The following is a 26,786-nucleotide window of genomic DNA, read 5'->3' as shown; positions in this document are numbered from 1 at the left end:
TTTGTTTATTATTTTTTTTTCCACTTCTTTTCTTTTTAATCATATTGAAAAATTCTACCACGTACCTGACTCAATTTCGATATTTATCGCACAAGTATCTTTCTATAATGATACTTTTCCCTCGTTTACATCGATTTACAAAAACAATATGTAAAAATTATTGCTTTGTCGAAGTCTTTCTTTTTTCAAAAATTCACGTCGCCAAGATATCTCGAGAAGTTTGGGAAAAGTGTTTGAGAAAGTGGAAGGAATCGGGTTACTCTTGACGAATAGTCTCTGTCGGTGAGGAAAAAAAAATAAAATAAATAAATAGAATAAATAGATCCACGTATTTACCCCATTTGTCAGAGTTACGACTCACAAGTAAGCTGATCCCCTTATAAACGCGTGGAAATAGATGGAAAATGCGATGTGAGCGGGAACAAGAGATGATGTGCTAACCGTGGCCTCTCGCATTTCGGCTGCGGACTATCAACATTATAGCTATATGAATACATATGTATATCCAGATATATATATATATACATATATATATTTCACACAAGAGATGCCGAGTATTCGGCACACGGATTATTTTGAATCGTTTATACGTCCCTCAAGAATTCTTCTCCAGAGGTTCAGAGTCGTCTGTACAAACTTGAGCTTAAAGCGAAACCGAATATATTCTAGACGTGTGTGTATGTATGTATATATATATATATATATATATATAGTATGTAGTATATTACATGTATATACGAGGGTTATCTATATTAGAGGCGGTTAAATATATCTGTCCTAACTTAACCCCGGCTAACTGCACAAGCACAGCTGAGTTGCTTCAACCCTGCAATATGCGTCATAGGTTTTGAGAATTGCATTGTATGGGGCATTCCCTGCAGTTAATTTCGAAGTTAAATATGCGCTCGTAGATTTAAGCAATTTATTTGCAACTTTTATTCAACTTGAAACTTTTCATTCTCGTTAATTGTTTCATTTCAGAACAGAAATATGTCAATTATTCTGCCTCGCGTGACGATAATTCTGGAGTGCATTTTCAAACTTTGTTTTCTGTACATTTAGTTGTACGAGTAGTCAAGAGGTTTTATTCGATAGGTACACGAAATGTTAATTATCTTAAATAAACGGTATTTATATGTTCCGGATGTAACTGAGTATACGAAGATATTTAGTAATCTATAAAATTAAAATTCAATCTTATTCATGCAGTTTCTCTGCTCCTCCACTTCCGAATTCTACTTTTTTAACAAAGAATTGTTTTCGTTCTCTGATAACTTCAATATTATCGTTAAAACTGCCATTGACACTTGAGTATATTCAAATAATTTTTTATCGCCAAAAATTGATATCCAGTACGTGACAATTTTCCACCCACTCTCTCCTTCTCTCTCTTTTCTCTTTTCGTGAATAAAAATGAATCTTTCGAAACGAAAAAAAAAATCCCGTATTAAAAATCTTTTGTAGATAAGGATCTTGAAAAATATGGGATTAAAAATTAATACGGTTCACACGGAATGCCCCATATCGTGAGCGCAGAGTAACTTCTACGGTGCCGGAAATGCGAAACGTTAGAGCCCCCATGGTTCTGGTGGTCGGGGGTAAGTGTGAACCATCTGGTAACGGTATGGTAAATATTTTAAGTCCAAGACGACGCCCGATTCTCCAGATTTCCGAGCCTCGTTGTTGCGTGGCCATTTTTACCAAGCAGCTCGATTCGCCGCAGCATCGTGCAAGAAGCGGCAGCTGAGATAACAAAAAGGACCGTAACGCTTATGCAGCGAAAGGAGATGAATAATCACGGAAATCAATTTACGAAGCTAGATGTAAGAGCTTTCCTGCCGCCCATTCCAATCGCACAATATCCGTCCACGCTCACGGTGTTCATGGTGTTCGGAAATCTGTGTTACAAGCACACACTTTCAACGTCGCGTATATGAGAAGTTATTTGTTTTTTAAATATATCGTATGCGATAGAGATATACGTATTTAAGTTAGCCAGCGGCTCCGAGATTCGATGTTCCGGGATAGTTTGTATTCGCGGTTTTATGTGCGGACCCTGCATATATATCTTTTGAACGTTGAAATTTAACGAGATATATACGCCTTACTGTAAGTCAAACAATGCGGGAAAATGCTTATCATCATTTTATAATCACTAAGCTAATGTTGAATTATATCTTCTTATACTACGAGGGCAAAAATTTTGTCTGAAGTATACATTATGTTAAACGCGGTGTTTGCTTTATGCGCACGGTAATAAATACCGGGGGATTCCACGTCAAATCGAACGATGAAACGAGATTTTTTCCCACACCACGATTTTTGATGTTTTCGCTCGTTTACTCACTTCAAGTTCGTATTGAAAGCATCGAATCTGATTTTTTTCAGATTTTCCTGACCGAGCATTATCTTACCACAGCTGGTCGAAAAATCAGCTCTTGACGATTTCACATTTTTTAAAATTAACATAGCTTGACGTTCAGATGACGTATGGAAAAAGTTCCCATGCAAAAGTTTAGCATCTTTGTACGAAATTTCTAAACATAATTTTGTGGCATTTTTCGTGCCCCGTTAAAGCATAATTTTGACGAAAAATATTCGAAAATCTGCCGTAACAAAATACTATCCTCATCGAATTGGCTGAATTTTTTACACAGCACGTCAATACCAAAGATTGTCTGTAAGTTTCGTAGTTGGTGTGAAACTAGTTCAAAAGTTACAAGTAACAGTTCACATGGATGTCTGAAATTAGTCGTCCATACGTAGCGTAACGCGACACTACGAATGGTAAAAGTTATACAGTCGGTATTACGATAAGCGAAACATCGTTGAATTCTTACCTCGGATGCATATTGCTTGAGAAATATTGCCCGGCGGTACGGAACTCGCGTAACATGTCAGGAATCGTGACGAATGATGGAAAAAGTCGACGATCGAGATTATAAACAAGGCGCGTAACAATTGACGATCGCGCTCGAGTGCGCAGCAGCGCAACGCGCAGGGTGAGAAAATTGCTTGCCGCGCCGCGAAGTTTGAACCGAATTCTCGCCACTGCGTGAATATTTGTTGATACATCTTCCGAACCACCGCGCCGCCCACTTCGACGTTTTTAAACAACCTTTAACATTGAAGCAGGCATTCTGTGTATAAATTGTAGCCCATTCGATCCGGGCGTTCTTCGGTTACGAACAATTTACGCGCATTTTGTACCAAAACTACACTGAAACGGGGTATGAAAAATTTAAAAAAAAATACTCTAGAAAATTTCACAAGAGAACGTAAAATTTCTGTAAAGGTATTTTTTCATATGTCGTCCAGGTTTTAAGCTACGTAGGCGCGAAAAATGAAAACATTGTTGAAATTAATTTATTGGACGAATTGTCGTGAAGAAATCATGTGTCGGAAAAATCTGAAAAAAATCAAACATCATCTTTTCAATATGTTCTTTGATTCTGTTATAGGATTTGACGTGGAATACCCCATATATATACATGCGTATACGCATAATATGTTTAATTCTGATTAAGTCATCGTGATTGATAATCATTACAGAATTAAGCTACGTTACTCTGATACCGAAAAAAAAAACTATTTGAGATTCATAAAAAATTTGATTTTTAGATGAAAAAGAATAAGTTCACAGAAGAAAATTGGTTTTTAGCCAGTGGTATCTATCGAAATTTGGTTTATCAACACTGTGTATACTGTATAAATATTTAACCGTATAACAAAATAATTAATTCGCACAAGTATTGCAGGTGTGCTTAATTTGAAGAAAAGAAAAAAAACGGGCACGAAAAATCTCCAAAAGCAGTGAAATAAATATGTATTATTGTATATTCGTAAGAGCAAGTTGGTTTTTTCATTGGAAATTATATTTTAAACTTTGTTCACTTATTAATTAAAAGTGCAGAAGGAAAAACGTTTCGAGGAGAAGAGAAACGAATAACGAATGAGGAAAACTTGTTTTTCCAACATAAAGAAAAATATACTAGATCGTAAATCAGTTTGACCTCAGTTACTTGTCGACTTAAACAAAGTGAATTGTTAACATCTGAATGACTTAACGCGCATGCGCTAAAAAACTCGAGAGCACGAACAGTTGTTTTGTCAGGTCGACCAACGTTCATGAATTCAGATAACAGGTCGCCGCGACGTATATAACCTCAAAAACGTTTGTCACACTGAGAAAACAACTGCTCATGCTCTCGGGTTTTAGAGCATGCGCATTAAACCATTCAGTAGTTAGCAAATCACTCCGTGTGTCTCATGCACGTGAATATATGCGCAACGGGATACAAAGAAGAGGAAAAACAGAACAATGCTATTAAAATGCAAAAATAAAACGGTAATAACAAGTTGTCGAAAAGTATGAGTAAACCCGGAGTGGAAACAAAAATAAAAGAAGAATAAAGATGTTAAAAATGAGGAAAACGAACGGTAGATCGAATTGTTTCGCAAATAACGCGAAAAATTTCGCCATTCAAAATTTCAAGTCATCACCATCGGTTGTTCAACGATACTCGGAACGAACGCGCAACACGTGTGACAGAAGAAAGGAGAAAGAAAATTAAATCCGCACATCGTGCTGCGCGAAATCGATGCGCCGAGGCCCAGCAGCGCATGGAGGACAAAGAAGGATTATTGCGGCTACGTATTGCGCAAGGATCAACCGCGAGGCCTCCTCCGCGCTCGAATATCCGCCACCTTCGAACACATCACTGCGCAAAGAGTTCGAATCCTGGTACCGCAGAACTGCAGCAAACAAGCCGTTAACTGTACCTGCGTTATACGCCCGCAACTCGGCTGCACTTTCACTCGTATATCCGACTGTGTAGTCGGCTTGCCTTGCCTTGCCTTGCCTGACAACCTGACTACCTTACCTCTCCAACTCATTGCTGAACAACATCGACGCATTCGAGCGAGGCTATTTTTCTCTGCCAAATAATGCAAATGAGTTTGCAAATTTTATTACCAATTATTCTTTAATTTTTTTCTATTCAGAGACATTTTTGCTTGTTCTTTCCAGAATTTAGAGCAAATTCTGAGATTCGAGTCGACGATTAGTGTCTAAGAATGAGAAAGTGTAAAAAGATAAAAACAAAATTATAATTGCAATACCGTTAATTGTACACCTCGGTAATTAAAAAACGCAAAAGATTTTTACAAATGAAAAAACACCGTTGTCATTCATTAAACATATCCTTGAAAGACTGATGGAAAATTTTACTGAAATTTTACATCAAGTTAGTATATAGTATACTAGTTTTTTTTCAATTGAATAAAAACATTAATCATATGTTCAAAATTTGTAATCGTTCGGTAAAGAGTTGCATTAATTTACATTGAGAATAACACAAATCATACGGTTTTCAGTTTTTCGCAGTGTTTTCTTGTCAAGCGATCATCCGAAATGGGAAAGAGCGAAGAATGGCGACACGTGTGAAACAAAAGATGAGAAGAATCGGTCGGATGAATGTCGCCAAAATTGGTCAGAAAATTGCGTCGCCCGAATTGCAAAACATTGGTGAATTAATTATATCACAATATGAGTCATGGGTGATCCTGTTCCTTTACAAGTAGGTGCGTGGTTTGAACCAGAGGATTCAAGACGAGGCCGAAAGTCAACGAGACCATGTTATAAAACTTGACGTGAGAGGCTGTCGAGCTTGATCGATCATGACTGCAGTTATACGAGACGAGAAATTAAGTCCTGCAGTTTGAATACACTGCAGCAGTACTAAAAAACGAACAATTTTTCGCACGAGTTATAACGCGAATCATTAATATTACTCAACGATACGTACGTTTTATGAACTCAGCCTTAGGCTCAATGTTTACCGTGGCTTATCACGGATGATTGATTGCCCACTGTAATAACAAAGCTTACAGCTTTAGCTTTTTTTTTTTGTGTAAAAACAAAGTTTGCATCCGCGAAAATTTTACCTTCGCTTTGATTTCCGGTATGAGAAACTTCCTCCGTTTGCCAAACTATTGGGATATAAAAGTGTTCCGTCTACGACGGACAAAGTAAAAGTTCCTGCCTCAAAGCCGGTAGACGTGGCACGATGACTCATCATTTTAATTACTTTATATATAGCTCCAAGTATTCCATAATTATGATGCAATTTTCTGTTGTATTAAGTTTAGTCGCGTTATATTCTGCGACGACACAATTAATCGTTGGCCTGATTTTAAGCTTCGATCGTTTAAAACTTTGACTTATTCAAAAAGAAAAGAAAATTTAAAGTACAATGAATTTCTTACTCTTTACAAGGCTATTCGAAGACGAAATAAAATAAATAGCAAGTTTCGAACAAACTCGTTGATCAAGATTAAAGTATGATTCAGGGAATGGAAAACAAAATTCACTTTCGTGCTAAAAAAAAAAACTGGCACAAGCAAAAGGAACAGGCTCGAGTGCAGAGAGAAAACAGAAATTTCGCAGTACGGATTTGGTGCTCGTTAAGTTTGGAACCGTTATTCCGGTCGTAAAATCGACATCACTGTGATAGATCGAGATTTTTGGGGTATTCCGGAACCCCTTTCAACAGAATTCAGATTCGTCGATCAGACATATTCGAGGCGAATGATTAGATGGTACAAACGATAAGGAACAATGATCAAGCATGCCGCACGAAGGCGTTCCAATACGGGGCGAACGTGTTAGTGTGCGTGACGTGGTCTATCAGATTCTCACATGTGGAGGATGAGGTTGGTGCCGCGGTGATCTAGGTCGTCTAAGATTTAATCTAGGCCTTACAAGTACACCGAGAGTCGGGGAAGCACAGCGTAAGCACCAACCACCACCACGTGTTCCAACTTCTTCGTAGTCCTGCCTGATAACATTTCCCGCAGGATCGAAGAAAACGCGAAAGGAAAGACAAATATTTACTCCCGATACCGGATTTCTCGGCTCCAACGTAGGTTGTTGACCTTGACCAGGCACATAAAACCTCGACGATTCTTATACGACCTTACATACCCAATTGGCAATTCGCCCTCGTGTCACGACGTCAAACACTCGCCAACGAGATTTGCGCAGGACAAAAGGACGGCGAGGTGAAAGAGGGTCGTGAAACGAAACGAGGAAAACGAATGAAACACCTCCGTGGTTATCGAACCAATACCTCAGAGAGTTTTAACCATCTGGTAAGAGCTTTTCAAACGCTACAATTTCGGCTATTCTCGATACCACTCATGGCCAATGTTTGTGATACTCTGAGAAAAGTCTTGACCAATTTTTGTTCGATTCGGCAGATCGGTTTTCGCGCAATTAATTTTTTTGCAAACAACGATCATCGGCTCTTAACAAGTGTTTCTCTGGTGAGACAAAGTGGTCCCGGAATGTTTTGTTGCTCTTGGTGAGACTGTTTCTTGTCCACAAACATATAAGGGGACTTAATTTTCATCAGTACTCGAGAAAGACGTCGAAATTGCAGCATAACTTGATCACCGACAAGTAAAAAGTGAACAAAATTACCAGCGTCTTGAGAAATGACCCTGAAGTAGGATAGCGAGGCAAGGTGTTTCTTCTTTGCCTGTTTTTTTTTTTTTTTTTTTGCACTCGTTAACGACAATATGAAATTCTGGTGGCTTTTTAAAAGTGGCTCGAAAGTGTCGCGGAGTTTCGCACAGATTTTATCTTTCGCTCTCATCTGCGGGTTTATAAGAGCTGACTCAGAGCTCGGTCTGAGCACCCGTTTTCACAAGGCGTACGCAGCAGCAGCGGTTGCCGAGTCTAACCTAACCGGAAGCAGTGTCGAACCTGAGGTCAAGTCCCTCAGGTACACCAGTCGTCGTCTCGCCTCGCTTTTTCCTTACAGTCTACGTTGAGTTTCATAGATAAAATTTGACGTTAACGGTCATTCAGGCGACAAGAAAATCTCTCTTTCTCTCTTCAAGGCGTGCAAGTCACTTTTGGAGGTCAATTTTGGGTAGAAAAAGCATAATGAGTTTTCTCACGAGGATCCATTCGCTGACAATTCTCGACACGTTCGCACCCCGATGACACCGCTTGTATTCAAGAGTCGTTATAGATGTGAAACTAGGCGTGATGTGCAAATTTTTAAACGTGGGGTCTCTTGATTTTATGCTCTACCTTCCACGGATTAAGCTTTAAATCACGGATACAAACTTTGTCGAAGTTCTTTGCTTACTTCAAGTTGGGAATGATCTGATATGGTTTGAGTTAGAACAACGTCCGATCTGTTAAAATTTCTTGAGAAGAATTTTGAACTGAATTTTGGATATAGCTCCAAGAGCTAGGGACGTTTTCTTACCAACAGATTCAGATTTTGTGTTCAATACTCTACAAGAAACGTTTGATTCAATTTCCGCTAATTTTAAAAAATAAACAACAAAAAAAAGGGTCAAAATCGATTGATCCACGCTTTCTCTGAAAAATGTATGCAAACTGTTAGATCCTACAAATGTAACATTTCACAAGCGAATATCAGGAACTTTATCACAAAACATGGTTTGGTATCTAGAATGAAGTACCGAATAGACTAGTTTCCTCATTGTCGGGGTTGGATAAGATAAAGGCTTAGCCCCAAGAAGTAGTTCGATGATAAAACCAACCAAGAAACCGGAAACCGACGTCAAACTCAACCATAACTTCCTTGTACAAATTGACTTCGCGTCCGTCAAGATCCCGATTCGCTCCATCAAGAGATAACAAATCCAACACGATTCTATCAAAAAGATAACCAGTAATCTATGAATGATGTTGATCAGTGAAAATTCAATCAAGGTATGAGAGTGTACCAGTTATTGACACATTTAACCCCAATTATCGACCCTTTTATTTTCCAAAATTATAAATTGACGTTACAAATTGTGAATTTCTCAATAAGAAATTAATTTTCTATTAATTTCCGAACCATGTATCAAACAGATACGATCAAAAAAGTTCAATACTTGGAAGAGGTTCAATAACTGGTACACTTACCTCATCTTCTCAGTGAACAAAAAAGACTTCTCATCAATTCTACCGGTCTTTCATCCCCTGATCTGGAAAGCGCGTATTTTCGCAACCATCCCACGTTCCCCCCTATTTCCCATCCATCATCGCATCCCCTCTGCAGAGTTATATGTGTGCATAGGTACCGTGGGATTAGGGAGTGCATGATATACACACAGTGCGGAAGAGAGGAACGGGTTGGCCTTCGGTTAACTCTGGCTGTGCTACTAGCCATATCGATTGTCGTACTGCGACACCCCCTCGCGCTTTAGGGGTTGCCAACGGTTCATTTCGCTCGCAAGCCAACCTACGACCCGCGATCAAATATACCGACTCTCATCTCCTCATCTCTCTTCAAGGAAGAAAAACGCTGCTGCAAAGAGGGGGGAGGATTGGGAACTCTGCTCTACTACTCTACTCTGCCAAAGATGCAAATATTCAAGGGTATTCGTGCTTTCCGCTCGAAGAACAACACAAGGGGATCCAATTTTTCTACAATTTATTCTCCTCTTCTTATTGTTTCTTTCAGACCTTCTTCAGGCACCGATCGATTTCGTAAATTGTATAAAAAATCAAAAAGGCTTTTAAGATTGGAGAATTCATTCGGTTTATTTATTTCTTTATTTATATTCTTATTCTTTCCTGCCAAATGGCGATAATGACACACTTTTGTCACAGTTGGTAAAAATCAAATCTCAGTGTCGAATATTTTTACGGATAGATTATCTGATCGGAATATATTTATCAACGAAGGGGATCAACTTATCTGAAGACGATCTTAAACTGCAGATTATCCCGGCGGAGAATAAGATAATGGCGATATATCTACGCGTGGTGATTCATTCATTCATCAATTCACTCTTTCATTCGGACAACGTACCCGCTACAAGTACGTCATTGTGTAAGTCTAGATCTACCCCTTTATCTGCAATACCGCAGTAACATGTAACATGCGGATAGTACAACATGTGAGACATATAATACACAACGATTTACAGAATACGGTAGACAACTCTCGTGTTAGTGGTGAAGTTTAGTTTGCACGAGTAATGAAAAGTGAGTTAGTGGAGTGAAGTTGCAAGTGTATTATACACATATAATTGCGATGAAGTCTAAAATGCCTGAATGTGATAGATTTGCAGAATGCGATTCAGATGTTTCACTTTCTATATCCGGTCATGACCCGGGCTTAACGGCACTCTTATCTCTCTTTAAGAAGGCGAAAAGCAGAGTAATAAAAAAAAAAAAAATTAGACACAGTAACTCGAGGCCGATTCTTTGATATTAGTTAATTAATAACTCGTCGATCACTTCGATGTACGCGATTAATCGTTCGATGTGTCTCGCAATCAGTCAAGGCTACACCTAGTAAATTATTCAATGTACCATATCCCACTCTGACCTCGGGAGTAAAATTCATAATTCATAAACGAGGGGCTGCGCGGAAAAAAGGGGACCGAACACTGGATTGCAGACAATTTACAAATTCCGGCTCAAATTTCTTCAAGAAGTGAAAAATAATACATTATAGCTATTTTTCATTCAAGAATTGTTACTATGTGAAGTGTTTTTCATTCCATCCCCTAGATTTGAATGCATCAATTCCGACTTCAAGTTTATTTTTATTATAGCAGCACCAGCAGCGATCGTATTACAAATTACTCGATAGTTTTAGATGTTGAATATTAATTGCATAACCGGATTTAAGCCGAGTAAATTACCGAGAATTTTAGAGAGGAAGAAGCGAGGAAAAAAAAAAGACTAAAATAAAATTAAAGAAAAAAAAAAAAAAAACTACGGTCAGCCGATATTCAACTATATAGGTACGCGAATTTTTGCACAAGCATAAAAGTGTCTGTAAAGATGACTCGCGCTTATATACGAAAAACCGCACGTAACCTGCGCCTGTTTCTAATTCGTGCAAATCCTACCGTTATCCTAGACTCCCGGTTTATCGCATGTATATATATGTACAGCTATATGTGTATAAATATACGTTAACTTGTTACTCGTTCGCATCCCACCGGTTCGAACTGATCTGAGCGTGGTGAAAACGACCGCTCGTTACATGTGAATAAGGCGAATCCTCGCCGGTCGTAAAATGGCGACAATTAGGATGTGAAAATTATTCGGCTATTCGCGGTATTCGTATTACTATATTTATTTACAACACAACAAGTGTTTGAAAAATAAAAAGAAAAGTATTGTAATAAAAACTTGAGTGTGCGATAATTGCACGGCGTGAATGAACTCACCATGCAGGATAACCAAGTCGAAGGATTCGCTAACGACTCTCCGATTCCTCCCAGTTTCCTGTGCAACGGGGGCAACGAAGAAGTGGACGTGAAGTTGGCCGAGCTGTTGCAGGTTTAAAAAATCCAAAAAGATCCTTAAGATCGGTGCAAATCTCGAACGAATCACAATAATTTTTACTGCACTCGCGTATACAAGTTTCAATAATTGCGTCGATGTTATTATTACCGGGATAATCGTCAGCGGCTTGCGAATCTTATCATAATCCGTGGTAGATAATTGGACGAAACTGATAACGAGAATGGACGTAAACTGGGAAGAAAAATACCGACGACAGTGACGGTGGTAAGTCGGTGAGTAATTTTATCCTTTGGAACGATGATAAACCGGAAGAGATAAAGGAAGAAAATACAACGAAAATTAAGCGTACACATGAACCAAAACTGAGAACCGACTCCGTAACGGCGCACGCCGAGTTCAGCGGCCGACTGAAAGTATGCAGCCGAGCAACGCCGGTTCGTTGCTGCTGCCGCTGATTCGCGTTGCTGTTGCTGCTGCTGCCGCTGCCGCTGCTGCTGCTGCTGCCGCTGATCGCTGTTGCTGCTGTACCAGCCAACTAGCGCTGCTAAACAAAGCGGCTGCGCGCGCACCTGCCGCCAATTGCAGCGCGCGCTTCGGCCGCCTTCGGCCGACTTCGGCCTTCTCCGGCCTAAGCCGCCGGCGTTCGGTGTCGCGTTGGTTGCCTGTATGCGTACCTGCAGGCGCTTTTTCGTTGCGTCCCACCGAGACGCGCCAAACGACGCTAATTATACGCTGTGTGCGGGTGGCCTGCTTTATAGACTGTTACCACCGCTGGACAACGGCCTCAACTTCGAACAGTTCATCCGCGCGGCCTCTGTTGAGAAGATCACTAAACAAAGGCCTTTGACGTCGGATCTCTTCGATTACAGATGCGAGGAGTAAGCCGGCGTTTCGCTGACAACGGCTCGGGATAATTATACGCTAATAATCGTTTCGTTGATATTGTTTATTATTTAGTAGATTTTGATACAGGGGTTCGTTTGTCTGTCGGATAGATATCGGAATTCTACATTCTAACCTGTCGCCTAGATAACTCGCTTTCCAGTCGTGCGGCAAATAGGTCTTTGAAATATCTTATAAAGAAGTAAATGAATATATTGTATTTCAATTGAAAAATTTAATAAAACACGACACACGAATCTGCGTCTTCGTAATTAGACAACGTTCTACTATTTTCGTGTCAGATGTGATTATTATGATTATTACAAGATACTATCATTTTTGGTACATGATTATCTGTGAAACATAGATGAGTGCAAGTACTACAATTCTATCGTTCGTTTGGACAGAGAGATTTCGGTGATTCAAAAAATTAAGGAAAAAAAATATAACTAGAAGAAAATAAACCGCATGCTTAGATTTCAAAATCATTGATGCTTATTGACGGTGGATTGAAAGAGGTGATGAGCTCTGAGCGACCCAGAAGGTTTTGAACTCTTTGACCACGGTCAACTTGAAGACGACGTCTCCGACGAGATCCGGAGGTGCTATCCACCTTACAGAAACTTCAGACTTATTTTCCGCGTTTTTGTGAGTGACAGCGTTCTGAAAGTGAATAATTATTGATATTGTAGTAGGCTTTTTCTCGCTATAAATCATATTTAAACGACTGTTTTCACATCTCAGTGTGATTTTCAAAGACTTAGCGAGATGCTCAGCGATAAAAAGAACCGGAAACCATCAAAAATTGAGGTTTTTCCAAGTCTAGTTTTTTACATCGATTCGGTACGAAATTCAAAAATTACGATATCGTTTTTACCGCTTTTGACAGTTTGTAGCTCAGGACTGAAATAAACTTGACAGTTCATACGAAACTCAAAATATGGCTGAAGCCGTAATATTTAATTTGACTAATTATCGCAATTTTCGGCAGTTTTTGTTCTCCAAATGAGTGACACGCGTGTTTGGACCTTTTGATTGCTCAAAACTCGAGTGAAAAAATATAAAGACCGTTTCTTTTGCAAAAACTATACAACGACTATGAATTAGTTTCGATTTTGAAATATCGCAGAACGACCGTCGAATCATTCTTTCAAATCATTGTTATTTTCGTTATTAGCTCCTAAATCTTATTTCATGTTTTCGGTGCATGAATTCCTCTAAGAAATCCACAACCGTGTAATTACACTCACTCTTTCTCCCTTCGGGCAATCGATCGTTTGAACGTTGATATCAGCAGGATCTACGTCAAAAGTTCCGACGATTTTGTCGCCAAGACGTGCCTGGAGCAATATTCCTTTGAACTCTTCCTTGTCGCGGCCCTTGATGGTGACCTTTTCAATTAGAAGAAAAAAAAAACCAGAGTGTCAAGCGGTTGTATTCGTAATCATTTTTCGATCGTAAGATCGCTAATCGGCGATCGATATTTATAACAATCACCGACCAGTCGCCGGATGCCGATCAAGCTGGAGCAAAATGGAAAAAAAAAAAAGAAAAAAAAAGAAAATCAAGCATCGCGAACGCAATTACCGTGATTGGCTCTCCTCCCAGAATCGAATTTTTGCTCAGCAAAATGTCGTAAGGCGACGGCGTGGTCTGAGGATCAACTGAATGACCCGGCGTCATGCTTTCGCAGACGCTTGCCGGCGCTCCAACGCTGTGAGCATAAGTCACGGCGACGATGCTTCCAAGGAAAATCAGGAATCGGAACATCCTGAAAATTGACAATGAGATCATAATGACGATGAATTTTTTACAGAAAATTTTATACTCACTTCAGAATGTAGAATTAATTACATTTGCCAATTACAATAAAATATTCAACTCGATCGCGTTTTAGACGATTCATTATAACGTAAATAGTGTTTCATTTAACGACGCAAAAAATCCGATCGATCGTTATCTGCTTTTCTGTTTTTTTTTTGCCTTCGGATTGGCAGAATCGAACATAATAAATACTTTTTTCGCTATACGTGATACGGTGTAAAAAAAAAAACATTAATAGACTTAATCAGTTCATCTATCACTGACAAATTTCACTTCATAATCAAATTTGATACCAACGGTTCTTATTTATTATTCTCTCTGCAATTAACGGTCATTTTTCAAATCGCAAAGCGATGTAAACTATAAATAAGAAAGAAGAACATTCACACATCACGATCTTTTGTTTTTTAATCATAATCATTTATTTCAATAATAACCATTTGTTATTTTATAAATATTACGCAATTTTGTGTACTTACTTGGAACTTGAACGGTGAGTTGTGACGCCGCAGGGATGATCAGTCGGCTTCTTATATACCGACGATTTCCCCTTCCGTAAACCGTCGCCACTCTTTTCCCTCCTTTGAATTCCGTGAAATTGTTCAATACATGAGCACAACACGTCGGTACGAAAGATACTCGTTACAAAAAAAAATTCAAGGAGGTCGTATTGATGTTACTATGTGAAACAGCTTGCATGGATTCGGGATTCCCCGGGATAATCACTCGCGTATGACCTTTATGATCGGAAAATAAACGGAGCAAAACAAATCCATTCAGACCAAACCAGTCGGTTATCGCATCGTTATCCATTTTTACACGTTCTGCTGATCCTTTCTTTTTCTCACTTTATTAATAACAAATTGACGTTTGACCGGTTTCGAAACGATCTATTTTTTGTATTCCGTGCACTTTTACAGTTTCACTTCTTGTTGAATAAAAAATTCCGTAATTTGATTGAAAGTTAGAAGAATCGGCTTCTCTCCAGTCTTTTATTAAATACGGTTCTTGCTTGTATTATTTTTCCCACTTATTGCCGCTTCGAGGAAACCAGTTGACACAATGAAAATCATTCGTTATTACCGTGTAAACCAGCGCCTAGTGCAAGGTGTGAATTATGGATGCAACGTTCGTAACTTGCCACAAAGCATCATCGTATGCCTTTCCTGTCTACGTGTTCGGAAAATTCTGCGTGTAAACTTTATTGCAAACTCGACGTAAATAGTCGTCATTCGTTCTATGGAAAAGTTCACGTGAAGCTTTGTAAAAGCAAACAGTTCTGCAGTCTTTTTGAAAAAAAATCCGATACAAGTTAAACTTGAAAAAATCAATTTGCACCTTCAACTCGTTGACGCAACAAGCTTTGATAGAAATTTATTACTCGGGGAGATAAATTTTCGGAATTCCCATTTCTACTTGACTTCATTCTCGTCACGACTAGGACTAGATAAACTTTGCAACTTTGCTAATCGTCAAAAAATTACATTCATTTTTTCCATAACGAAAGAATTCCCCGCATAGATTAGATAACACTTGATAAAAGTATACGGTTTTGTTATCCTTTCAGTTATTATATTATGTAATCCGTAATATGAATAATCGCTAAAAAAAAACAAAAAACTACAAAGCCACAATGAAAAAGTTGATTTGACAATCGTGTAACGGAAAATGGTGTAATGTGTGCACGTATACATATATTTATACATCTTGTACGTTGTATATACATATATATTATACATAAATTTTTACATTTGGTCGGATATCCGGTGCATGCATATATTTTATTCCAATTTAAAAATGAAAATATACGACACACACGTATCTTCGCCATCGTAATTATACAACGACTGACTAGCTTCGTGTGGTTCGTAATAATCATATATATATGTGTATATATATATATATATAGGTAATTATTACAAAATATTTTCATTTTTGATCAATAAACGTATAATCTATATAAAACGTAATCAAATATTCTGCGGTTATTTCGTGTGTCTCGAAGCCACTGGAATTCGCACATGCTACTCGTAAAACCTCTGTCAAAATTCACTATACGTTGAGTGTTTTTCTTTCAAAAAGGAATATCTCGTATATAAATTGACAAGAATTGATGAAATTCTTCTTCTAGGTCCAAAAAAATACAATATGACAATCATTGTCGAAAAGTGTACGCTGTGCGAAAACTATCTGGCTAAAATACGGATTCGTGATCGATGAAAACAATTCCAATCAAAGAATGGCAACGAATTTTCGAGCACGGACAGGATTTTGTTATTTTAAGAAAAAGAAGAAGAAAAGAATGAAATTAAAAAAAAAAAAAAAATTTATACAACGGGGCAAACTCTATCGGTGAGCCGTAGATTTAATAAAAATCCTCGATTCTAAGATCTGTGAAGAAAAAAGAAGATCCATTGCACCCTGCACCCTGTATGATTCGTCAAGAATTCATTTTTTCATGCTTAGTGTTTAACGACGCGAAGATTCGACGAGGTCTGTCCAACCCAGAAGGTTCCACCATCCTTGACGAAGGTCGCCTTGAATACGACGATTCCGCTGAAATCAGCTGGAGCCTCCCAAGTCAAGATCTTTTTCGATTTTTCTTCGGAGTCTTTGTGGGTGACAGCATTCTGCGAATAAATTATCGTACACGTTATCGTATATACGTTACACTCGATGCGTTGTTCAAGATTAGGTAATGCAATTATTAAACGTACGTTTCTTAATTGAATTACTATCATTACTACAATTTTAATATCAGAAATCTTAAAGTACAAATGCGGGATTCTCAAAGTGGCGTAAAAAGTGTGGTTTGAAAAAAAAAAAAAAAAAAATTAAAAAACAAGTCAAGGAACATGACACCCCCTTCGTTCCCGCATGTCGCATTTCTACCAACCTTCTCTCCTTTGGGGCAATCGATCGTCTGGGCTTCCTTGTCGTTGGGATCGACAGAGAATGATCCAATGATATCTTTACCTTGTCGACCCTCGACCAAAAATCCCTTGAATGTCGCATCATCGAGTGCTTCAAGAGTGATCTGCAAAAACAGCGAAACGCGATACTCAGACTCCGTTCACAGCGGATTACCGTTCTAAATGAAACGAGGATCAATCGATCGCATTCTAAAACCGGTTTCCCAGAATCGGTGCGCCTGTACCTTGATCTATGCAAATCGATTCTTGAGAAATGATAAAATCGCGTGTGACAGTAATTTTATACCGTGCCCGTTGACCACTTTCGACCGCAATTTTATTCACACTCACACACACGCGCAAACAGAAATCGTGTAATTGCGCAACGCTTTATAGTTCCCAGTCAGCTTGCGAGTTCGTTTTTTTGTTTTTTTTTTTTTTCATTTTGTTCTTTCCTTCTTCTTTCCTTCTTCCACATTTTGAGACCCACGAACGAATCCCAACGATATTTACCTCGACCTTATCTCCTGGACTTATAGTGCTCTTGTCTATCGAAATTTTGAACGGCGACGGTCCTGCCTGAGGATCCACGTGATGTTTTGGCGTCATGTCTTCGCAGACGGCAGGCGGAGCTCCGGTGCTGAAACCCTGAGCCGCCGCGACGATGCTCGCGATGAGGAGGAAAAAACGGAGCATCCTGGAAAATCGAAAAGAATAAAAAAATTAGAAAATAAAATAACAAGCTGCCGTTACGAAGATCGGTTTCCTCCGATCGATTGCTGCGTAATTTTATACCATTCCGCAATTCGTACTTTTGATCGATGTTTAAAAGTCATTGGAAAGAAAAAACACTGTGACTAATTTTTTTTTTTTTTTTTTTTTTTTTTCCGTCACGTGGCGTAGATTTTACAAGCTCGTCTGATTTCAAACGTGTCTGATTTTATTTTTTTCCACATCGAAAGACCTTTGCAAAGTGAATGGAGAAAAAAAAAAATTTTGAATTACGGAATTCGAAATCGTTAGTAACCGATTGATTCAAATCGGTGCAACGAGGCCGAATGAAAGTGGAAACTTGCACTCGCGCATCCTTGAGAGAAGCGAAACGAAGAGGGTCCTTAATTCTGACCGATGATCGTTCGAATGATCGATACATATACAATGCTAGATCCGGACGACAGTTGAAGGCCCGATGTTTAGCCTCTCCAGAGATTGTAGTCGTACTTGAAATTGCAACAAATTACACAGGGATAAAATATCGCAAAACTGCACCGTTCGTAAGGATAATCGTTTAAATACACACGCGAATCTACGATACGTCATTTTACCATCAAGTCAGACGAATCACGGTCGCGTATTAATAAGGTGACGAAACTCGGTCCGGTTGTGAAAATGAAAAATTGTGTATTCGTCGTCGGTGTTGATAATAATCACCTTCTTATTTTTTATACGCATGCGTCGCAGCTTACTCGGCTTATCGCTTCCTTTCATCAAAAAATTTTCAATACCACCGATAAAGTCAAGGTTGCCAGTGCAAATACCGCTTGTACAACACGACGCTTTGTGTAATGGAAAGTTTATGCGATACACTGCAAAATATTTTCAATATCACCGAAGCTAAAGGTCGCCAATTCCATTTGTTTCCCGGAACAGGAAACGGAATCGCGAGTACGGCAGACCTCGTGGAGAATGGCAACGAAAAAATCAGTAATTGTAACACTTGGTGAAGAAATATGGCGAGAATTAGAAAAAAATTGTGAGTAAAAAAAAAACAAAAATAACAACTCACGAGATTTTCGATAGATTGAGCATAGAAACGATTAGCAATATTGACGATATTTCGTGTCGTGAAGACATATTTTTCATCGCCTACTGTAAATAATGCGATTTCACGTTAACGAAATTTCGGCGACAATGAGTGAACAAAATTTTCAGCAGCTTTTCTTAGTCAGCTTGTTTTGAAAAACGTGAAAAAAGATCTATTATTCAGCCACGTTGAGAAATAAAGTGAAAACAAGGGACAAAATTTGTAGATACAGTGAGAAGTAGATTCTTGAAAATTACCTTTTTTCCATCTGACAAAAAAAAAAAGTTGGATACAAGCGTCTGCTGATAAATGGAATCCTAGAAAAGAGACCGTAACACCGAATCGTTTCAACGGCATCAACTCGTTGAGTGATTTTGTCGCGCTGCGTGCATAATTTGTGATTACGAAGACAGCTTTCACTATTGAGCAAGATGATTATCTGCTTCTGGATATCTCTCAGCTACAACTGCCTGCCTATCCACAAAGACACCGGCTTATGTTCCACGCACGCAGCTTTGCTCGATGACATTTTTTAATAATAGCTATACGATGACTGTCATTAGGATACATCCTGCCTGTACATACATATATATATATACATATATATAAATGTATTCATAAATATGTATATACACATATATGTACGACTTTACGGGCAGCAATCAGTCAACCGGCACTTCCACCATGTTGAAAGAAGATCTGTGCAGTAATTTAGCCGTTCAATTTCCCTGCAGCAAAACCGCGCGAATCTTGAAATTGCGAATTGAATTCCACCGGCCGAGATTGGAGGGTCAGAAAAGAAAAGATAGTAACATGGATTGAAAATATTGAACTTGATGATTCTTGATTTGTATAATTATCGAATCTTATATAAACGAAAAATTTTTAATCACCGAGAGAAATTTTTAGTTTCGGCTACCGCTCAGTCCTTGACTATTTTCATTTTTTACCACAATCGAAAAATGTAGTTACATAGAGAATGAAAATTAGTTTTCTAGCTGTTACCGGAAAGTCTGGTATCCGTTACTATTCTTTATCGTTACCATCACTGTTACTAGATTTTTTTCTAGCTGTTGCGAAAATTTAATGCTTGTGCAAGAATAAATTGACGTTAAAGCCTTGTTTAACTAAAAAATTAGCGTAAACCGAAGAAACTGATTTTGCGTCGCGTTTTTTTTTTTTTGTTTGATGCCTGGATTCGAACGGATGATGGAAATGACGCAGAAATTGTAGCGTTCGACAGTTTTTACGCTGTGATTAATTAATACCGTGTTAGGTTATAACGAATTGCGTAAGTACTCACTTGATGAGTTATGGTTACGGATCGGTGTCCGTCGGACCAATCGAGAAGGTAACGACCGGTCGAAGAAGTCAAAGCTGAGTTGTGGAGCTGTAGGAATGAACGGTTCCCTTCTTATATCCTCTTGGTCAGCCCCTCCCCTTCGCTCTTTGCCAACCCTTGCTTTCTTTCGAGTTCCCCGGAGACTTGCCCAACACATTCGCACGTTTCGATGAAAATGCACGCGTATTATAAATCGGCACGGGACAACGACTCTGAAAAATCCGAATATGCTGTCTTATTTATTAATTTAATTGATGTTTTCGCACAATGTATGCGATTGGTTCGTTGCACGTTGGGTAAAAAACTATTTCAACGTCGGTACGATCCTTGATTGTTATTCATTTATTTAATTTATTTTATTTCATTTTTTTATTAATCCCGCCGCCTATTATTTACCCACATTTTCGATATCCCGAGATAACTTAACACAAATCCGTGTAAATTTTTTCACCTCTCCTAAAATATTGAGTATAATTTAGATTCCATAGTTTTTAGGTCACCACGTCGGCGCGGATTTGAAAAATTTAACGAAATACCGAACTTGTAGCCCATAACTGTTGCTCGAAGACACGCGTCGTGTCACGAAAATATTGCACGCATCGCCGTGTAACAAGATAGATACACAGATTACACAGATACTCGTGGGCATATATAATCTCTCATCGATGATCGTCGTTATTACTCAAAACCATCATCTTTCGGCCGTGCCGCCGCCGCCTTGACACAGTGAGCCTTTCACGCGAGACTGATATTCACTTATACAGATGAAACTCGAGTGAATGTCGTCTATTAAATGTTACGTGTCTACCTCAGTATCCTTAACGTTTGTGCGACTATTGTGTAAAATTTTGAAAAAAAAAAAAACAAACAACATCTTCACGACAATACTGAAAATCAAATCTGTCAATGAATAAAAAACGCTGTAAGATAATTAATTGTACGTTTTATTTTTCCAATAATTCTCAAGCACTGTGAGACGTGTGCGCGTGTTTGTTACCTATTTTGCATACGGTGAACTGTGACAATGATTGATAATAATTATAATAATAACAATGATATAACCACTCCGTCAATCATCAGTTTTTTATTTCTCATTTCTACTCTTTATTACAGTTTATCTTTAAGTTCATCGACATCGATAGTCGGAACCCATGATTTGCGTTGTGTATCAGCAACAGTACACGAGGCTGATTGCGCGGGTCCTTGAACATAGTCTGAGTAACTATATTTGAACATAACGCTTCCTAGATCCATTAATTACAGACTGGTTTCGAGAGTTTTTGATCAGTTGAATCGTTCAAACGGACGTAAAGTCATTACGGACACGTGCGAAAATTAGTGACGATATTTCATTTTTTACACGCTCACTTTTCATCTTTCCACGTTTTATTTATTTTTTTTGTTATACGAAATTCATTACGAATGTTTAGATTCTAGTAATTTCTGCGAAATCAATAATCGTAAATAATCGTAATAATACGAGCTTGGATTGTACTTACTTTCGTCTCTAAACTTTTTATCTGATTTCCTAAAATATAGTCGTCTATTAGCGTGACTAGAGAAAAATGAATTCCATTACAGGTACATCAAACAGTGAAATGAATCGTTTCGAAAAGTCTTTGGCCATTAAAATGATCGAGATATGAAATATTTGTTTCCGAATATAACAAACTTGTTCTTAATAGATATAGTAGAAAGATTGTTTTTACATTGTTTGAATGGTGTACTTGGAATCAATTATCTAAATCCAATCATGCGATAATTCATTATTCGTTAGCATCCAGAACGCTTTGGGCATAAATCTGTATTAATGACGTCAAGTGTGTATTTGGTTGTTAATGTAGTTTTTCTACTTCTGCGTCGTTTTAGATGAAAATATGTTTAATCTGCGTTTAATGGTAAAATGACGAAAAAGGCAGTGCAGCTGTTATGCTGTCCTCTTAACAGCCTTGAAAGCTTATACAACAGTATGACTGTTGCGTTCTCCGTTTGATCGGACATATGTGAACAAAAAATAAGATATTCCTACTCTACGACTAATGTTGAACAAGAAAACTAAACGGGTGATATTATCGACTGACTCAAACAGGAAGAAAAATGTACTTGATGTGCTTTGAAACAAAGGAAGTTAAGTTAGTTGAATGTGTAATAATATGTACAAAGTGCTAGACTATTTTTTCCAACAACATAAATTTGAATTTCAACAAATTTATTGGGATTTCAAACCTGACACGCAGCCCGCACATTTTTCCGTTCGCCACCGTATTTGGTGAGTTTCGGTAAACAGTTCACGTAAAGAAAATTCATTATTCTGCACATAGCAATTTGAAATCCAAGGGTTGAATAGTAGCACAGTTTTGCAGTTTCTCATAAAAACACTGTCATTACTTTTCAGCATGCGTGCTTAGAAGCCATGCACGCACGGCATGAAAGTTCAAACTTCGCGTGTAGTTAGTTATGCGGTAACGCCGATAAGATTATAGATAATTGCATGCAGGACAAAAAAAAATCAATAAACAATTTATGGAATCGATCTATAAAACGTTGTATGATTGAATTAAGATTATTTTCACCTTGATCTTGTGAAAAATCGGGACTGGTCTGGAGTCATTTGTCTCCGATTCCACAACAGTGAACCCGGACGTGGAACGGACGTGAAAAATATGAGTATTTTTATGAAACATCAAATATCGGATTCTTGATTTGCAATTGCGTTAATTTTCCTTAGATACTAAATAAATCAGATTTTAATCTGCACTTCGTCTCGTGTGTTGAAACAACTGTTCATACTGAAATGTAGTGTAGGTTGCCTTCATGCAGACGTGAATCAGTTTCATTTCAATACAATCAGAGTATATTAATAGAAAAAAAATATCATATGTCCGATTCGGGGGGGTTCGTTTTACCGAATGAAAATGTGAAAAACATTCGCTCGAAGTTGCGCAACGCGAAAAAGAACGCCCATCAACGGACGTTTTATTTAAATTCGAAACTTTCGAAGACTCTTGGCGGGAATGTGAGACACTGCCGATTGCTCGAGGTGTGGTGCATTCGCGATCCGGCAGAGGGCAGCAGGTGGTGAAACCCTCTGGCGGCGAGGCGTAAAATCACTCTTAGTATTCCAACAGGGCGGCCATATCTGTCGGGTTAGCTCTGTGGTGCGCGATCGAGTGAATCGTGGCTGGCGTTTGGACGTGGTATTTTCTTCGATTTAGAGGAAGTCTAGAAACAAATTAGTCGCGATGAACGTGATAGCGAGGACGTCGAACCTCTCGCCGTACCTCAAGGCGACCAGCGCCGCGATCCCGAATGGTTTGAGGCCAGTGGCAGGCTCAGGTAAGGTGCAAAAGAGCAAAGTCGTCGTAAAGTCAGACGTCGAACGGCTGACCAGTTACTCGCTCAGCCAGGCTCTTCCCACCGGACAGTTGCGCGCACGATCAGGCATAACAGGTGCGTCTTTACTCGATGCAAAACACGCCCGACTCGTTTTCGGGAAATTAAGTATCACCCCTAAAAAATAACGGATCGAATCGCATTATGTAACGAATTGCCATTGCATGCGTAACATGTACTTTCTGTCGTTCACGCGCACATCTACCTCTCTCATTGTTCGTTTTACCGACCGAGCGCAGTGTTCTATTTCTAATTCATCATTTTCATTTTATACTTCTTAATTTAAACAGTTCAAATAGGATTTTCTTCGGTCATTGCTGCTTACCAAATAAGCCTCGTTTTAGATCTCATTACTTCGCTTTTAGTCGCGGATTTTGATAAAAATTCTTTTACCGACCGAGCAGCGGATTGTTAGTTTGAATCTTTAAATGTTCACTTGTTTTACATGATTTGATTCTCAACAGTTTTTCTCTCTGGTTCATTCTCAGGGATCGGCGCAATGCAACAAATTCGTCTGGGTCACACGGATGTTCGCGTACCAGACTTTTCTGCTTATCGAAGAAAGGATGTTCAGGACCCGACAACCAAGAGCCGAGAATCTGCAGAGTCTCGTCTAACGTTCTCCTACCTGTTTACTGGAGGTGAGTAAAAAGATCCTGCACATCTTGTTTCAAAAATCATCTGGACCCTATTTTGTACCGGTTCGTGTCCATTAAATCGTATCTTTTTCTATAATCGGGTCTCGAAAATTTATGGAGAATCTTCCAAGCTCCACTGTAATGTCTTTGAAAAATTTATTCAAGTTTCGAAATACTGTCACAGTGTTCAAAAAGGAAAATTGCAGGACCCGAAGGTAAATACAATCCAAGATGGTAAATTATGGTACATCATGACTTTGAAAACAATCTTTTAATTATGATTTTAATGCTCCGATTTTGCATTTACATCTCTCGATCGAATATATCATGCGATTTTTCACCAAACATTATAAACGAAGATTATTGGAATCGTCGGAACTAACGAACGCTACAAGTTGTCCAATCCAGAAATGAAAGAAGAATCTGGTTTTTGTGATGTGGAAGTTTTGGAACATTCCTGAAATGATGCAAGAAGTGAAATGGTTTGATGCGAAACCACTCCTTTCCCAAAAAGTGAAATAAAGTGAAGTAACAATTCGTTCTCTACGAATAAAACGGTTCTTTTTTGTATTACAGCGGCAGCAATTGCTGGTGCATATTCGGCCAAGACTGTGGTAACGCAGTTCGTAACGTCGATGGCGGCTTCAGCCGATGTATTAGCTCTGGCTAAGGTTGAAATCAAACTGGACGACATACCGGAGGGCAAGAGCATGGTTTTCAAGTGGCGTGGAAAACCCCTTTTCATCCGGCACAGGTAAAGAATAAATTTAAGAAATACGATCACAATTTTTACCTTGTGGTCAATTAAATTCAATTAAAACTCGTGGTTATGCACGCTTCAATTTGACGAACGATTTTCAGGAAGGCCGATGAAATCGCGAGGGAGCAAAGCGTGGCTGTGGAAACACTGCGACATCAGCAACACGACAACGACAGAGTGAAGCGACCGGAATGGCTCGTTGTGATTGGTATTTGCACGCATTTGGGATGCGTGCCGATCGCCAACGCCGGTGAATTTGGTGGATACTATTGCCCGTGTCACGGATCTCATTACGACGCCAGTGGCAGAATAAGGAAGGGGCCGGCGCCCCTGAACCTCGAAGTTCCACCCCACGAGTTCGTCGAAGACATGGTTGTCGTCGGCTAAGTCCAGGAACGGGTTTCGAGGCTTATCGTAGAAAATTGGCGTAATATTTAAAAATGATTATCACAGTTGTTACATCGTTATGTGAACGTTTGGATTGAGAACATTGAATTTTTCTCTCCTCACCGCCTGGTTCATATTACGGCGGAATGATACAGATCACCCTGCATCGATAATTATTACGCGGTCATTATTACCCTAGATAACAAAATGTCACACTATTTATATCAAAGAAAATAACAAAGAAATAATGAATCAAGCGGAAAAAAGAATAATTCAAGTTTGTCGGACCCGACAGAAATTATTGTCTATATTAATTGTGTAACTTATAAGTTGTACAGACTAGAATATAGAATAAAACATTTGACAAAGAATTCGTCTTCAGGTATACATTTTAATTTAGGAATTGCAAATTTTATTTCCTTTCTATGCAATTCATTCATTTAATCTCTTACTTGTTTAACCAACCCTCGAAAAATTTCGTTTACCGAAAATTCCCGTTCTTGATCATTTTAATTCGTAATTAGCTGCTAAAGATCAATTTTCAATCATTCATTTAAGCCTAAAGTGGAACGTGTAAGTCGATTTACTAAGCCTAAAAATTTATTCAGTGACGAGATATTGTTAATTGTCTTTTTAAATCGCATTTTCGAGAAGCATGCGTAAGACTCAAATATTTTTCATTTATTCAACTCTTGGGTGTCAATCGAGAATACGATCAATCAAAATATACGACAAATCGTATAAAACAAATTTCGAAAGTTGGTACACATCCTCACTATCCTGAATGAATGAATTTATAATTTAATGAACACTTTCAATTATCAAAATCAAAAGAGTTGAATTTCATATCGAACCGTAATGTATTCTCAATTTGGGAAAAGAAATCTTAATCCCATACATTACAACAGAAAAAATCAGGTCGAATTATAATTTTGAAGCGAATATGATATAGTGTTATTTTTTAACTCCCAAAGTGACATTCATCCGGAACACAGCGAAGTAATTTTTCTAACCGTTCCGGAGTTAGGATGCAAATTTGTGATTCTTGATCGTTCAGATTCTTCGAATAAAATTCCACTCTATCAATCTTGGTAGCAGTAAGGAAATATAATTTGATCTTTAGTTTTATTTTTCATACGAAACAAAGTTGATACAGATGTACAACAGGTTGGAAAAAGTTTTTCCGTGACGTCACCTATGCCGAAATAATATCAAAAATGTATATTTAAATTGCTATACGATGCTTTTACAATTACATATCCGTTTTACCGAAAGTAACGAAGAAAGACCTATGCTGTACGTACGCGCATACGATAATCATGAATATATTTTCTCGCAAAACTTGGTTGTCTTCAAACGTTGCGTGCAATCATTGATGTACACTTTTTTTGAATTCGATGTAACGACAATTAAGGGCAAGCCGACAGGTGCGCGAAGTCCGTGATCGACCGAGGCGTCGTCAGTTCGGTACAAAGTGAGTACCTAATTCTGAAGAGCATAGCGAGAGCGGCGCAGCGCTCCGAATTTTAGGGGTGACTCCCTCCC

At 38.5% G+C, this 26,786-nt stretch overlaps 4 protein-coding genes across 5 annotated transcripts in view; 1 reads left to right on the top strand and 3 right to left on the bottom strand.

Annotated features, from left to right (window-relative positions):
- Positions 1-11,720, bottom strand: part of LOC124178405 (dual specificity tyrosine-phosphorylation-regulated kinase 4) — a 119,469-nt gene extending 107,749 nt beyond the window's left edge. Inside the window, exon 1 of the mRNA XM_046561692.1 lies at positions 11,221-11,720. The gene's annotated coding sequence lies outside the window, so the exon portion shown is untranslated. The remainder of the gene's footprint in view (positions 1-11,220) is intronic.
- A 510-nt stretch (positions 11,721-12,230) lies between these two features.
- On the bottom strand, positions 12,231-13,982 carry LOC124178410 (putative defense protein 3). Its single transcript, XM_046561705.1, has 3 exons — positions 13,769-13,982; positions 13,432-13,572; positions 12,231-12,844 (listed from the first exon to the last, which is right to left on the bottom strand). Exons 1-3 carry the CDS (start codon positions 13,973-13,975, stop codon positions 12,677-12,679), a joined length of 516 nt encoding a protein of 171 aa, XP_046417661.1. The 5' UTR covers positions 13,976-13,982; the 3' UTR covers positions 12,231-12,676.
- A 1,785-nt stretch (positions 13,983-15,767) lies between these two features.
- LOC124178411 (putative defense protein Hdd11) lies at positions 15,768-20,165 on the bottom strand. The gene is made up of 4 exons (XM_046561706.1): positions 20,025-20,165; positions 17,431-17,614; positions 16,902-17,042; positions 15,768-16,635 (listed from the first exon to the last, which is right to left on the bottom strand). Exons 2-4 carry the CDS (start codon positions 17,611-17,613, stop codon positions 16,468-16,470), a joined length of 492 nt encoding a protein of 163 aa, XP_046417662.1. The 5' UTR covers position 17,614; positions 20,025-20,165; the 3' UTR covers positions 15,768-16,467.
- Positions 20,166-23,180: 3,015 nt separating this feature from the next.
- Positions 23,181-25,612, top strand: LOC124178408 (cytochrome b-c1 complex subunit Rieske, mitochondrial). 2 transcript variants are annotated; one of them, XM_046561702.1, is made up of 4 exons: positions 23,181-23,399; positions 23,945-24,097; positions 24,671-24,848; positions 24,956-25,612. In XM_046561702.1, the coding sequence occupies exons 1-4, from the start codon at positions 23,306-23,308 to the stop codon at positions 25,239-25,241; spliced, it is 711 nt and encodes a 236-aa protein (XP_046417658.1). In that variant the 5' UTR covers positions 23,181-23,305; the 3' UTR covers positions 25,242-25,612. The 2 variants fall into 2 exon arrangements, with proteins under 2 accessions (XP_046417658.1, XP_046417657.1); XM_046561701.1 differs by having other exon boundaries at positions 23,181-23,513.
- The last annotated feature ends 1,174 nt before the right edge of the window (positions 25,613-26,786 follow it).

This window comes from Neodiprion fabricii, chromosome 3, assembly GCF_021155785.1.
Source record: "Neodiprion fabricii isolate iyNeoFabr1 chromosome 3, iyNeoFabr1.1, whole genome shotgun sequence".
Lineage (NCBI taxonomy): Eukaryota > Metazoa > Arthropoda > Insecta > Hymenoptera > Diprionidae > Neodiprion > Neodiprion fabricii.
The sequence above is the reverse complement of the archived record's forward strand: the minus strand, read 5'-3'. Positions and strand labels throughout refer to the sequence as shown.

Bases quoted from the DNA above. Each gene is read 5' to 3' on its own strand.
- LOC124178410 (XM_046561705.1), bottom strand. From the start codon at position 13,975: ATGATCTCATTGTCAATTTTCAGGATGTTCCGATTCCTGATTTTCCTT. The intron at 13,573-13,768 runs GTAATTGCGTTC...CTAATTGAAAAG, and splicing joins TGGGAGGAGAGCCAATCACG to GTCACCATCAAGGGCCGCGA. The intron at 12,845-13,431 runs GTGAGTGTAATT...ATTCACTTTCAG, and splicing joins ATTGCCCGAAGGGAGAAAGA to AACGCTGTCACTCACAAAAA.
- LOC124178411 (XM_046561706.1), bottom strand. From the start codon at position 17,613: ATGCTCCGTTTTTTCCTCCTCATCGCGAGCATCGTCGCGGCGGCTCAG. The intron at 17,043-17,430 runs GTAAATATCGTT...CTGTTTTTGCAG, and splicing joins GTCCAGGAGATAAGGTCGAG to ATCACTCTTGAAGCACTCGA. The intron at 16,636-16,901 runs GTTGGTAGAAAT...ATTTATTCGCAG, and splicing joins ATTGCCCCAAAGGAGAGAAG to AATGCTGTCACCCACAAAGA.
- LOC124178408 (XM_046561701.1), top strand. From the start codon at position 23,306: ATGAACGTGATAGCGAGGACGTCGAACCTCTCGCCGTACCTCAAGGCG. The intron at 24,098-24,670 runs GTGAGTAAAAAG...TTTGTATTACAG, and splicing joins CTCCTACCTGTTTACTGGAG to CGGCAGCAATTGCTGGTGCA. The intron at 24,849-24,955 runs GTAAAGAATAAA...AACGATTTTCAG, and splicing joins CCCCTTTTCATCCGGCACAG to GAAGGCCGATGAAATCGCGA.